The sequence below is a fragment of the Schistocerca americana genome, chromosome X (genome assembly GCF_021461395.2).
Source record: "Schistocerca americana isolate TAMUIC-IGC-003095 chromosome X, iqSchAmer2.1, whole genome shotgun sequence".
In the NCBI taxonomy this organism is placed as follows: Eukaryota; Metazoa; Arthropoda; class Insecta; order Orthoptera; family Acrididae; genus Schistocerca; species Schistocerca americana.
This window is the reverse complement of record NC_060130.1, coordinates 237,001,861-237,015,312: the sequence shown is the minus strand read 5'-3', so window position 1 is coordinate 237,015,312 and position 13,452 is coordinate 237,001,861. Positions and strand designations below refer to the sequence as shown.

Here is a 13,452-nt window from a genome sequence, read left to right as displayed (position 1 = left end):
GTGGTGAGACGGCAACAACAGAGGGGTGGTGGTGGTGGTGGTGGTGGTGGTGGTGACAGGAAGTGCCACTTGAGGGACTCACTTGTTCCCTCAGGCAAAATCGACGTCCATACTGGCGATGGTATCAACCTCGTCAGATCCATCTGACGGCAAAGAGGCCACACAGTACGACGACTTCTGAGTGGAACCCTAAGGTCATTTGGCCTTTGTCCCCAACTTGGATTTTGGGATAGTGGCAAGGCTGATTTAACAGTCTTCTAATGTCTGCCATGAGGGTTTGCTATCTACACTGAATATTATGTTTGGCAACTTTCAATGCTTCAGTGATATAAGGACTGGGCTGTGGGACCTGCAATGCATGGTGGCAGCTGCATTTACAGGTGCAGGTAGATGTGCCCTCCTCAACTGTCAGTCTGAGTGCTAACACTAACCTTTCATACAGGCTGTTTCAATGCTGAGGCAAAAGACTTGACAAAACTTTGCGGCTGAGTGGCTTTAAATTCCTTCTTCGCATCAGAGTATGAGAGACATCGGGTGACTAATTCCCTGAATCTTCTTTTCTTCAGTGAAGACAGGACGGTCCCTGTTCTAAACTGGATGGGCCTGGGAGCAATTAACACACCTTGGTGGGCCGGTGCATTGAAAACCTTGTTCATGTGCCGCGCTGCCAAATCTTCCATATGTAACCTGACCACCACAAACAACAGTGGCATGACTGAAGTGTTGGCACTCCTCCTACAATATACTCTAGCAACTTCAGCATACTGAATCTCAGAATAAATGAAGCTGATTTTTGGAGTTCACCATCAACCCTCTTCATAACATTTGGGACTTCAGTCACCCTTTTACTTCCCAACAGTTGTTTTGTATCCATATCAATACTGTCCCAGCATGTGACAATGCCTTTAACAGTACTTAACACAGTGTGCAGTTTGCTGTTGATGGGATATTCTCCAAGTAGCTTGGCATTCAACAGCTTCTGTACTTGTGAAGCCTTCATAGCCTCAGGCAGGAGAGCAGCATTCTGCAGCCTCTTGATAGACTTGAGCTGCCCTGCAAGTCCATTGAGAGCTTTATGGGTACGGAATGGTAACAATTTTCTACAAGAACTGTCCAAATGTTTCATCACAACAAAAACATTATCTACCACAGGATGTGGTGTGTTACTTTGAGTAGTGCCACTGATAGAGATGACTCCGGTGGACTAGCTGTATGAGGCCTCTTAGGATTGTGGGTGTTCATTCTGCCCAACAGCCACCCAAATCATTGGGAGTAAAAACATGCAGCTAGGGAAGAAAGTCCACCCAGAGCTTGCCTGGGTAAGCCTTATACAACTGATGTACAGCAAATTCCCCAAAGGTTGCCTCATCATGACTGTTCTATAATCCTTGCGATCCGAGAGTCAAGCCAAGATCCACATTCCCTTTGACACTCAATGTTCCACTGCTGCACTGCATGGTGGTCGCTGAAGCATGCCCAGAGCTCACGATACTTACCAGTCCCCAACTCAGGAACCCTGGGGTCGCCAAGCTCTCACCCAGCAAAAGAATGCTGAGCCCCTGAAGGCAACATAGAGGTAGGAAGCAGCTGTCACTTTAAGCATAATGATAAATCTATAGACTTTGTAGCAAACATCAAGTTTTTAGGGATTAACATTGTTTGTCTGCTAACATGAAGTGAACATACAAAGATACTGGCAAAAAGAATGTCATCAGTATATTATGCTCTTAGGGTGTTAGCATTAGTTTGTTGCAGCCAATGTCTTGTGGTGACATACTATGCTTACATACACTCTTAGCTAAGGGATTTTTTTTCTGAAGATCACGGGCACAAAACATGGACACAGTTACTAAACCGCAGAAAATCCAAATGGAAGTAATAGCCAGGCTCATTGTTAAGAGCTATTTATAAAAGTGGGCATCCTTATTGCACTAATATAGTGCATATACCAATTTGTGGCGCATCATACAGGTATCAGGAAAAATATTGATATATACTGCACTAATAGCTCTATGCATAATCATGGAACAAGAGCCAGTTTGGAGTTACGTTTACCCAGGCAAAGCAAACAAAAAACTCAAAACAGCATTTTATACCAGGGAATAAACCTGTATAACAAATTGCAAAAGGAAGTGAAAAGATTACTAAAAAATATTTGTTTGGAAACACAGTGCCTCACACCTATTGAAGTCAGCAACTGGGCCACATGACAAGCATGAAAGTGCATCAATGTTGGAGTGCTGTGCGGTGTGCTGTTGGATCTCATGCACTGAGGTGACAAAAGCCTTGAGATACTTTCTAACATCATGTCGGACCTCCTTTGCCCAGTGTAATGCAGCAATTTGATAAGGTATGGACTCAAGTTGTTGGAAGGCCCCTGCAAAAATACTGAGCCATGCTGCCTCTATAGCCGTCTATAATTGTGAAACTGTTGCAGGTGCAGGATTTTGTGCACAAACTGACCTCTTGATTACGTCCCATAAATGTTCAACGGGATTCATATCAGGACATTTGGGTGGCCAAATCATTGGACTGAACTGTCTAGAATGTTCTTCAAACCAATCACGAACAATTGTGGGCCAGTGACATGATGCACTGTCATCCATAAAAGTTTCATCATTGTTTGGGCACATGAAGTCCATGAATGGCTTTAAATTTTCTACAAGCAGCTAAATCTAAACATTTCCAGTCTATGATCGGTTCAGTTAGACCACTGGACCCAGTACATACCACATATACAGCCCAAAACATTATGGAGCCACCACCAGCTTACACCGTGCCTTGGTGACATCTTGCATCCATCGCTTCACGGGGTCTGGGCCACACTTGAACCCTACCGTCAGCTCTTACCATCTGAAATTGTGACTCATCTGACCAGGCCATGGATTTCCAGGTGTCCAGGGTCCAACGGATATGGTCACACGAGCCCAGGACAGATGCTGCAGGCGATGTCGTGCTGTTAGCAAAGGCACTCGCGTTAGTTGTCTGCTGCAAAATTACACTGCCCTAAATGACGCATTTAGTGCACATCCCACATTGTTTTCTGCAGTTATTTCACAGTACTACTTGTCTGTTAGCACTTAGAACTCAACACAAATGGTTCTTCTCTCGGTCATTAATTGAAGGGTGCGAGCCATTGCATTGTCCATAGTGAGAGGTAATGCCAGAAATTTGGTATTCTCGGTACACTCTTGGCACTGTGGATCTCAGAATACTTTATTCCCTAATGATTTTCGAAATGGAATGTTCCATGCGTCTAGCTCCAACTACTATTCCACGTTCGAAGTCTGTTAACTCACACTTACATCGGAAACCTTTTCACATGAACCACTTGAGTTGAAATGACAGCTCTGCCACTGCAGTAATCTTTTATGCCTTGTGTATGCAATACTACCATCATCTGTAAATGTGCATTATTGCTATCCCATGACTTTTGTCACCTCAGTGAAGGTATAGTTACTTAAGCTATGTACACATTTCTTGTAGTGTATCTGTACTGTCAGTAACATAGTTATATTCTTTTCATATCGTTTGCTACATTATGTCTAGAGACAAGAAAACTGTAATGATATGTGGTGCTGCATTATTAATACTCTAAGGTTAATGCAAACAAAATGAAAGGCATCAAATATTGTTGGTGGGCAAAAATATACTACAGAACAATTAGCAGGAATAACTTGCTACAGGAGTTGAATATGGAAGATGGGTCTGGCTTTCATAACTTCCCTCCAATGCCATCTACTGATTAATTTCTGGCATATAATAACTGAAGTTTGTGGAGAACTGGTAGCTGTCCTAAAGGGTCGAGAATAAATGAGTAAATGAAAATGATCATTAAATTTGAATATTATCAAATTTTTGTTCATTTGGTATGATTTCACACAAATCATCGAAAATTACTTCCTGAACAATGTAGTCTGTCTTGGGGTTGCTTACAAATGTGTCAATATCAAATGCAGCAGTAGTTCCACAAGCTGTGACATTGTCACGAATAAAACAGTGACCCGTATACACAATAAGTTTCCTTTAATTTACGTCTATGGCCTTTTTTTTTAACAACCATAGGAAATTTATTGCAGCAGTAGTTCTCTGCAGAGCCCATTGTTTTTTATTGCTCTTCTTCAACTGCTTACTTCGTACATTCCACAAGCCTCATTCATTCTTTGAAAAAAACTCAATACAGCAAGTGGAAACACAACACCTAACAACTCTATAAAACAGACAATGAACATGGCATAATAGGTACACTAGCACCGTGCAGCAGTGACATGGTAGCTGGCCTCAAACATAGTTTCCTTTTATCTGTAACAACACTGCTACAGATAGCTGTTTCCACACTTTGAAACATATTTCTGAACAGTGTACAGATGCAGTAGCCAGAAACATGTTTTGACATGTTTCAAGTGCAGTGTGTACACAGCTTTAGGAACAATGCCCACTGTTGCAGCTGCTGCATTTTTTTATCGGGAAGCTTCAAGTGGAGGCCAAACAGCAAAATAAGGGGGCTTGTGATCGGTGATCAAGTGAAACTTAGTACCTCAGAGATGTATGACAGAGGTTTGATAAGTTTGGTAAGAAAGCAAGGGAAAAATGTTTGTTTCATAAGCAACCCACCCCACTCCTCAACAGTCTCCTTTGAAGGACACACATTTGATCTAGTGATTCACCAGCTGTGTCATCCCACCAGAAAAATACGTTCTATCAAACTCTGCAAAATACTCACTGCCTACAACCATAAAGTTTCAAGTTGGGGAACAGGAAGAAGTCACTTCGGGTTATGTCTGGTGAACTGGGTCGGTGAGGAACCAATTCAAAGCCCAATGCATGCACTTTTTACTGTTATTACTGATGTGTGTGCATTATCATAGTGAAAAAGTACTGTTTTGCATGGTTTATTGTTGGTCCTTGTCCACCCATGTTTATGTTCATTAATCCCAAAGTAAATGGTTTTCAATGATGGTGCAGATCCCATATGAACTTCATCCAATTCTGTTTCGATTTGTGAAGCAGTCCAACCCTTCAAATGGAAATATTTAGCAACAGTAAGAAAGTCTGTTTTCTACATTTTCAATCGCAATTGATACATTCGTTTCCGATGGAGGAAGGCAGGGTGATAGTGGGTGGAGCTCAAAATCTCTGCAAAAATAGTGACCTAAGATTTTAGAGATAGCAATGGAGTCCACAATGGCATCGTGCGCTACAGTCAGGCCGGAAACTGGACATTGGCCCAGAGGACCGTCAGAGGTTGATCCACATGATGGAAGAGGGAGTGGAACTGGTAAAAGGACCGGTAAATGAAATCCAACTAGCTGTTTTTTCTATCATGAAGACTGTGATGACACTGCGCACACAACTGTTTATAATGAATGCAGTTGTAGGATGAAAGTTAAAATCACAGAGAGTAAAGCTCTGCATGCGAACTGTGTCAAGGCACACCTCAGTCCACCAAGGGACTGGGACATGGCACAGTAAAGGTGGAGGTGAAGTGCAAGGAACGGAATGTTCTGCAGCAGTAAGGATAATGTTTGTAAGGTATTCAACCTGGTCATCACAACGGGGAAGAGTTGCTTGTTGAAGGTCACCAGGGAGTAGTAAAGCCTCCAGTTGACCTTAGAAAGCTGCCAATTAGGTTTACATGTAGGTGGGTTAGGAGTCAGCAAACAGATGGCACATGAGAAATGGTCGCTCAAGTACGAGTCAGAGAGAATGGACCACTCGAGATGATGCAGCTGGGCAGTGCAGTATGAGAGGTCCAAATGGGAACAGGTGTTTGTGGAGTCTGAAAGGAACATCGATGCTCCAGTGTTACAGCAGATGATGTTGAGTTGATTGAGTAGGCCAGCCAAGAGGGCACCCCTCGGACATGTTCTGGAAGAGCCCCAAAGGAGTATTAAAGTCGCCGAGCAGCAAAAAGGGGTGAGGGAGTTGCCCAGTAAGTGGGAGGAAGTCTAACCTGGTGTCAACAAATGATGGAGAGTGTAGATAGTGCAAAGAGAAACATGAAGAGAGGAAGGAAAATGCAGACTGCAACAGTTTGCAGCCGCTTGCTCAGTGAGATGGATCGACTATGATCATCATCCCAGATGTGCAGCATGACTCCCCCATGAGATGGCATGCCACCCTAGGGGGGGGGGGGGGGGGGAGGGAGGTCAAAGCGGACTGTAAAGAAATGAGATAGGTCAAAGCAGTCGCAAGGATGCAATTTTGTTTTCTGGAGGCAGAAAGCAAATGGACAATGAAATTCCAAGAGCAGCTGTAATTCCTCCTTGTTGGATCTAATGCTGTGAACGTTCCATTGGAGGAGAGTCATTACGAGGAAAAGGGAGCAGGGAGAAAAAATGAAGGGTTGTCACCTCGACAGCTACCAAGACACTGCTACAGGACACAGAGGCTGGAGGATCCTGTTCCATCTCGTCCTGAGGATTTCGGTGGATAAACAGGTGGCAGTGCGCAGCAGCAATATGGAGGTTGGCCAGGTGAGGGTGCCACGCACCACCACCGTCGAAGAGGATCTTTGAGTCAGTGAAGGAGAAGACATTTTGCCTTTGTTTTATTTCTTGGAGCCTTTGCCGGCTGGAGGGAAGTAAAAAGTCTTCTCGGGAGTATTCCTTCTGTCCTTCCCAGCCTGCTGGTTGTGTAGCGGGTGATTTCACTGCCAGAGGCAAAGATTTGGTGGCTTGTTGCACAGCTGGAGGAGGAGACAGGAATATGACCATGAAAATGGGTGATTTTGCAACTGCAGCGTTGAATTTCAGGTTGCAGGTGTACATGGCCTTGTCCTTCATGGAGCGAGATGGAGCAAAAACGGTACTGTAAGTGGCAGACGGTAAAACAGAAGGCTTCTGACTAGCCAACAACTTGTGAGTGACGGGGTAAGGTACTTTTCCTTCACCTGGATCTCCTGGATGGTCCACTCAGCGAGATACATGGGACATTCTTGGGATGAGGCTGCATGGTCATCACTGTGATTGATACAGTGGGGAGAAGGAGGTGGGCAATTGCCCTCGTGAGCATCTCTACCACAAGTAACATATCTAGCCGTGTTTCAACAGGACATTCAAGTGTGGTTGTATTATTGACACTGATAGCAGAGCATCAGGTTTGGAATGTATTGTCGGACCATGATGATTTCATAACCTGCTTTAATCTCTGATGGAAGCACTATTCTATCAAATGAGGGAGAAAGAGTGTGTGTAGGCACTACAGTTGCATCAACCTTTTTCATTACCTGATGGACCGCAGTGACGCCCTGACCGAAGAAGTAAGTTTGGAGTTCTCCCTCGGTCAGACCACCGAGCAGTCTAGTGTAAATAACACCCCACAATACAATTCAGCATTTGATAGGCCTCGACACGAGCAGAATAGCTGTGGAATCTTCAGCCTCATTCCGTTTACATTTAGTAGATGTAGACTGTGATGGTGATTGACTCAATGAAAAAAAAAAAAAAAATCCGCCATGATTGCCACCATCTCAGATTGCACACTCCTTCCAACTGGTCCCCCTCTTAGGTGATTATTCACATCTCAGGTTACACCTCCTAAACTTCTCACGGAGGGACCAACTGGCAATTTGGGAAGGTAACAGCTGAGGCCATCACGCCTCCCTGGGCCTGGCCTGTACAAGGGAGTTTGTGTGAATCCTACCTGTCGCCCCGGTGCTGGGAATTACGTGTTACACAGTTGCCTGTTACGTGTCAGACCCATGGGCCAACCTTCAGGAGCACACAGGGAGGAAGAAGAAACAAACAGGAACCTCAAACACCAAAGTGGTGGAAGGATCGGAGATGGAGAATGAAGAAAGAAAAAATGAAAAAACCTGGGGGGGGGGGGGGGGGGGGGGGGGGAGTGTTCTGATGTCAGGCTACTCAAACTTCAGAACACATTCCTAAAAATATCCCAGACTTGTTTCCTAATGGATGGGAAAAAGAACACCAGGAGGACAGACATACAGCATGGGAGGGAAAATGTGCTGCAAAGGCGGACACCCTGTGGTAGCCAAGCACAAACTTACCACAGAGTGGTGAGCCCCTGGGAGCCCTCATTCCTATTGCACCACAGTTTCAGTCATTAAGCAGTTGAAGACCTGTGGCCAGGTCAGCAGCAAAATGTTGCCATATGCTGACAAGAATCCTTAGTAAAGGGTAGAGGGCAGAAGCTAGCATTTGTGCTTTTGTAAGATGCCACAAGCAAACTGACAGTCCAGCTATCACTGCCAGGATGCCAGCACCTTTGACACTGCAGAAGTATGCAAGCAGGCTGCTGCCATTGCAACCTGGATTTTAATCCATTCCAAGATTAGCAGCTGGCTATTTCCTCATTCTACATGAGGAGCACTGATGGGCTGGTAAAACTGTGGTAGACTTAGCTGCCATAAATGCTCCTTATTTCAGCCATGCAGAATCTTCCATTGCCTGCCACCAGCTACAAGAGGGACATTCCACACCCCATCGACGATCCAAAATGAGTCGCCTAGTTGCTATTACTAGATGCTGCCTTCACTAACTGCATGACTACTGGATGCACCTAGGCCCGATGCCACCCTAAGTCAAACTGGTGGCCTTTCAGTCAGGGAAAGAGGTGCATGGTTCACACCTGAGCCTGTCTAGCTGCAAAGATGCCACCACCTTGCAGGCACACACTATCATTGCAAGCTTTCCCCTCCAGACTGCTGTTTCTGCCACCAATGCTGAGGCCCTCAGTTCCACTCTACATGCTCAAATGTTTTGCACACTGAGTCACTCAGTTACACTGCATGACCAATTTCTGTTGATCCAGTCATAATGGATTGCTGCCTGCCTGTCCAGGGAGCAGATACAGCATAACATTGCCAGAATGCTGACCACATAACCTCAAGTCAGCTGTTGCCCACTCAACAGGATGAGACCATGCGGTTGCCATTACATGAAGCCACTTGCTGAGCTGAGAATCTTTCCACAACCAAGATCAGCCGGCACCTGGGGAGCACTGACAGTCACCTGGCAACGCTACAACTGATGTATTTATCACTCAGAATAAATGTATTACTGTAACTGTTGTGTTATGAATTGCCATAGACAAACACCTGGCTCCATGAATGCACTGCTCAGTGAAGCAACACTCGATGCCTTCTCTGTCAGTAATGAGGTACCTGATTACACCAGCCATTCCGATACCCTGCTAGAACTGTCATCAGAAATACTACCCAGCTACAACTGCTGACAGAAGTGGCTTCTGACAGTAACAGTCAGAAAGGGTAGACTGGATTTGGGACACCAACAGCTGCAACGTGCAGCAGCACAACAGTGGGGCGAGCGGAAAAACTGCTTCCTGGTTATTTCCTGCAATGACGAGTCAGTCTCCTACCAGATTTCCAATTCTGGTTTGCATGTGCAGGTCATGAGACACTCACATGATGATTTGAGGGTGTGTAAAGTGAATTTTGAAAGGATCACATGTTATTTTGCGCTTAGTATGGGCAATGTAACATTCTGAACAAGGAGTCTGGCCCAATTGTCATTTGGAAATTTGTTTTGTAGAAAGTATTAAAGATGAGCAGCCAAACTGGAGAAGAAATTGAATAAAATGAGAAGTATTAATATAGAATTAGATTTGTGTGCTCCTCCCATCATCATATTTTATTCAGCTGTTGTGTTTTTGTGTATTAGTAAAAGGTTACATAATGACACGGTTAAAGACACAATGGGGCAATAGACAAACCAGTTAAACTGTGTGCAATATCACTGAGGCTCAATTTGCATGACAAAGTACTGCAAGGTACAGGGAAACATAACACTGTAGAAAGGATTCCACCTGTAATTAACATTGAAGTGAGGGAATTATGTGCATTGCGTCAGCATAGTTTTAGGGATGGATATCCTGGAAAACCTACGACAAACCGCTTTTGCAAAGATAAAGTTATCACAGTAAAATATGTCACCAAGTAACTTCACCTTGTCTATGCAGCCTACATCTATTTAAGGTACACAACCACAAACCCACCTGAACTCCCAGTACACCAAATTCTGACCGAACGGATCGTCTTTAAGAAATATTAGAAATAGTAAACACCACAAACAGATTAGACCTTCAGCCTGTTCCGATTGGAGAACTGCTGCCTACAGGACAATGCGAGGAGGGCAAACTACGATCATGGAAGTTTGTCACCAATCCATCAATCCCTCCAACTCTTATCCTAATTATGCTGCAGCCTTCCCGACACCTTGCTACAACTGGTGTCTGAAGTGCTGTGCCACTATACATTCCTTATTTATCTAATCAAGTTACACCCTCACACAACTACTTCTCCATCCGCAGCACACCTTACTATGCCAATCTGTTTATGAGCCATCTAGAGGAAAACTTTCTAACATCCCAGAACCCCAAGCCCCTTGTGCAGGTTCACTGATTGCATCTTCATGATCTGCACACAGGGCCAAGACACCTGGTACGCATTTCCAGACAGCCTAAACACATCTCTCATTCACATCACCTGGTCCTCCTCCTCAGTCTAACATGCCACCTTTCTGGACCTCAACCTCCACCTCTCTGATGGCTCTGTCCACACTTCTGTCTGCACCGAACCCACTAACCATCAAAAGCACCTGCTCTTTGACAGCTGTCATCCCTTCCACACCAAAAAATCACCTTCATATTGTGTGATCATCTAAATCTGTGGGTGCATTGGGGGAGTGGAGAGCTGTGTAGCGCTGGAGTGGGAACAGGGAAGGGGATGGGTTGGTGAAGGTCAATGACTGACTAAGGTTAAGGCCAGGAGGGTTACTGGAATGTACATTGTACAGAGAGTTCCCACCACACAATTCAGTGATCAGGAATGGAGAGAGTACAAGTCTAATGTCGAGGGTCACATAAGTTAGAAATTGAGGTGCCATTTTTCCGTCAGTGCTATACTGGCTTGCTTGCTTGCTTGCTTGCTTGCTTCCTTCCTTACCTCTACAGTTCTGCGACTGACGAGTTCAAGAACAGCAGGACTGCAGTCACTTCCCACTCGTTGAATTGTTCCCTCTCACTGAAGCATGCAATACTGTGAGGCTAGTTGTGACTCAGTACAGAAGTTGATTGTTTGATTTCGCTGTTGTCAAGTAGCACGGGTAAGATGTAAATCACTGATGACTCTCAGGATCAGACTGCCTATAACAAATCTGCATTTTGAGAGACTGTGGAAGGCGTAGGACGAAAATTATGTGATGCATTGTATATAAGTGCAAATGTGCTCCGTAAGAAGAAGAGTGATATTTGGAAAAAAGTTTGATTTTTGCAGTCCATGATTCCACTGAAAAATGTGCAGTGATCATCTAATGCAAACAAAAGATTTGTATTCTAGTTTATTCATCCTCCACCTTGAGAAAACGTGTGCTCCAACACACAAAAACAGGTCACAGAGAAATGTCAACATTATAGCCCTACAACCGAAAAATGCACTATGTGTGAATTTTTTGGTCACAGCAACTTGCATTTTAGGATTACTAGAGCATTGTGAAGCTTATGATTCATTTCTGTAACTTCTGAGAAGACCGATGTAAATTTATGTCAATAATTAACCAACACTTAGCAAATATACTTCATCCTTGTAACCTGTTTTCTTGCACTGTCTTTAATAGACTTGGTAACTCGTCAAAAGGATTTATAAACAGAATAATTTTCACTGCTAAGCCATCAATCACTACTGCTAACTCATCAATCACTGTATCAGTATGTAGTAATCATCATAGCCAACAATTTTTCAAGCATCAATGCCAGAAGTCCTCTTTCATACTTGTGAACTCATGTATTTGCTCTTCTTTCTACCCTAGTAAAGTCCACTTGCACCTGAAAACAGGCTCCAGTGAGGAGTTTTCACTTAAATGGGCAGCAGCAGAGACTGGTGAGACTAGGCTCTGAGCATACAGAGACTGCAAGCTGAAATAGTGCACTTTAATTGTGAACAATGAAAATACTAATGTCATGGGCAACTGTTCCCCATAATACAAGTAGTCCGCAGTCAGGATTAACCATACACATGTCATGCTTACCAGTCTGGCAGTTCACTCAAACATTAATAATGAACACACAACTACTCTTAATGGAAGTAAATACAATTAGAGGTCTGTTTCCCATGTTTTGAAGCACCTCAAGAAACGAACAGTGAAGAGATGGTGTGTACACCATATCGTGGGGCTAAAATAATGACGTGTGGCAATTGTACAAAGCAAAGAACAGAACCATATGGTGTCCAGAAGATGTACAAATGTATAATCAGCAATCCATAATAACCAATGCCTATCCTTAAAACAACAACACAATTAAAGCAAGCCAACAAAACTGTGTTGTTAATTATTGTGAAGGTGCTTTCATTACTAATGTCATGAGCTCTCTCATAACATTAACTGATCACAGAAGTTACTCCACGAGTGATAATTTCATCCAACATCCAAGTAAATGAAGAATAAATAATGCTATATATAAAAAATGCATGTATCTTACTTTGACTTTCCTGTTACAGTGTTGGCTATTGTTCTCAAAATGTTTGGTGGTTTTATCAGCTCTTTCAAAATATTAGATTCAGTAGCTAATGGAAACCCATTATCCAACATTTCATCAAGCAACTGAAAAAACAGAATAAATATGTTATTAAAAGCATAGAGAAAATCTATGACCAACCCAGTTTTTTCCTTCTCACTCACCTCATATACCACTACATAATGTTCCTTTATAATTGATTCTGTACATTCACCAAAATAATCTTCAAAGGTGTCCACAACACGATGAAGGAACTCAATAACAAATAAAGGTGGCACTGGAAAGCAAGAAAGTAAAGTATTATGTACTTGATTTATGCCAGAATGCAAATCACTCTATCTGCTACGACAGTCAAGATGTGTCTATGAAAGCAAGACAAAAGCTGAAACATGTATAGCGTAAAAGAACCTAGGCTTTCATTATTCTGCGTTAAGTGGAGCATACATGGGGCCAAACTCAAGACCTGTCCCTGTTATGAAAATTCATGCAACACACATGAATGAATAAATGTTTTAAAGTAAGTCATAGCTACAGTGTTTTGCACAGGAAATAGGTTTGAAACCGACAAATACCATCAAATATGAAGTGTGCTCCATCACATGGGTTCTTGGTCCCAAAATGAGCAGCAAGAGAAAAGTTCATTGCCAAACTGTGTGTGTTTAAGGCAACATTAGGAATTATTGAAAAGAATAAAAAGATGTCAATTGTTCTAGTGAAAACACAAATGTTCATAACAAAGAAACAGCAGTGATATGTGGTTACACACACGAATGAAAAAAGCTATCTGTGATATGATAAGGGTTTATGGATGACTGAGTATCCAGACTGGAGTTGAACAGATCACAGGTAATTGTGTAACTTTGACACTCATTAACAGTGCTCTTGTTGAAATAATCTGTGATTAATATGGTTGAAATGTAAAGAATGAATCAACAACAAAAAATCAACAACAATGCT

The 13,452-nt window shown here is 43.2% G+C and overlaps 1 protein-coding gene across 1 annotated transcript in view; it reads right to left on the bottom strand.

Moving 5' to 3' along the window:
• Positions 1 to 13,452, bottom strand: part of LOC124555105 (AP-3 complex subunit mu-1) — a 163,734-nt gene that overhangs the window by 109,104 nt on the left and 41,178 nt on the right. The window contains exons 3-4 of the mRNA XM_047128906.1: positions 12,660 to 12,772; positions 12,460 to 12,581 (exon numbers count right to left, since the gene is read on the bottom strand). Coding sequence (XP_046984862.1) covers positions 12,460 to 12,581; positions 12,660 to 12,772 — 235 coding nt within the window. The remainder of the gene's footprint in view (positions 1 to 12,459; positions 12,582 to 12,659; positions 12,773 to 13,452) is intronic.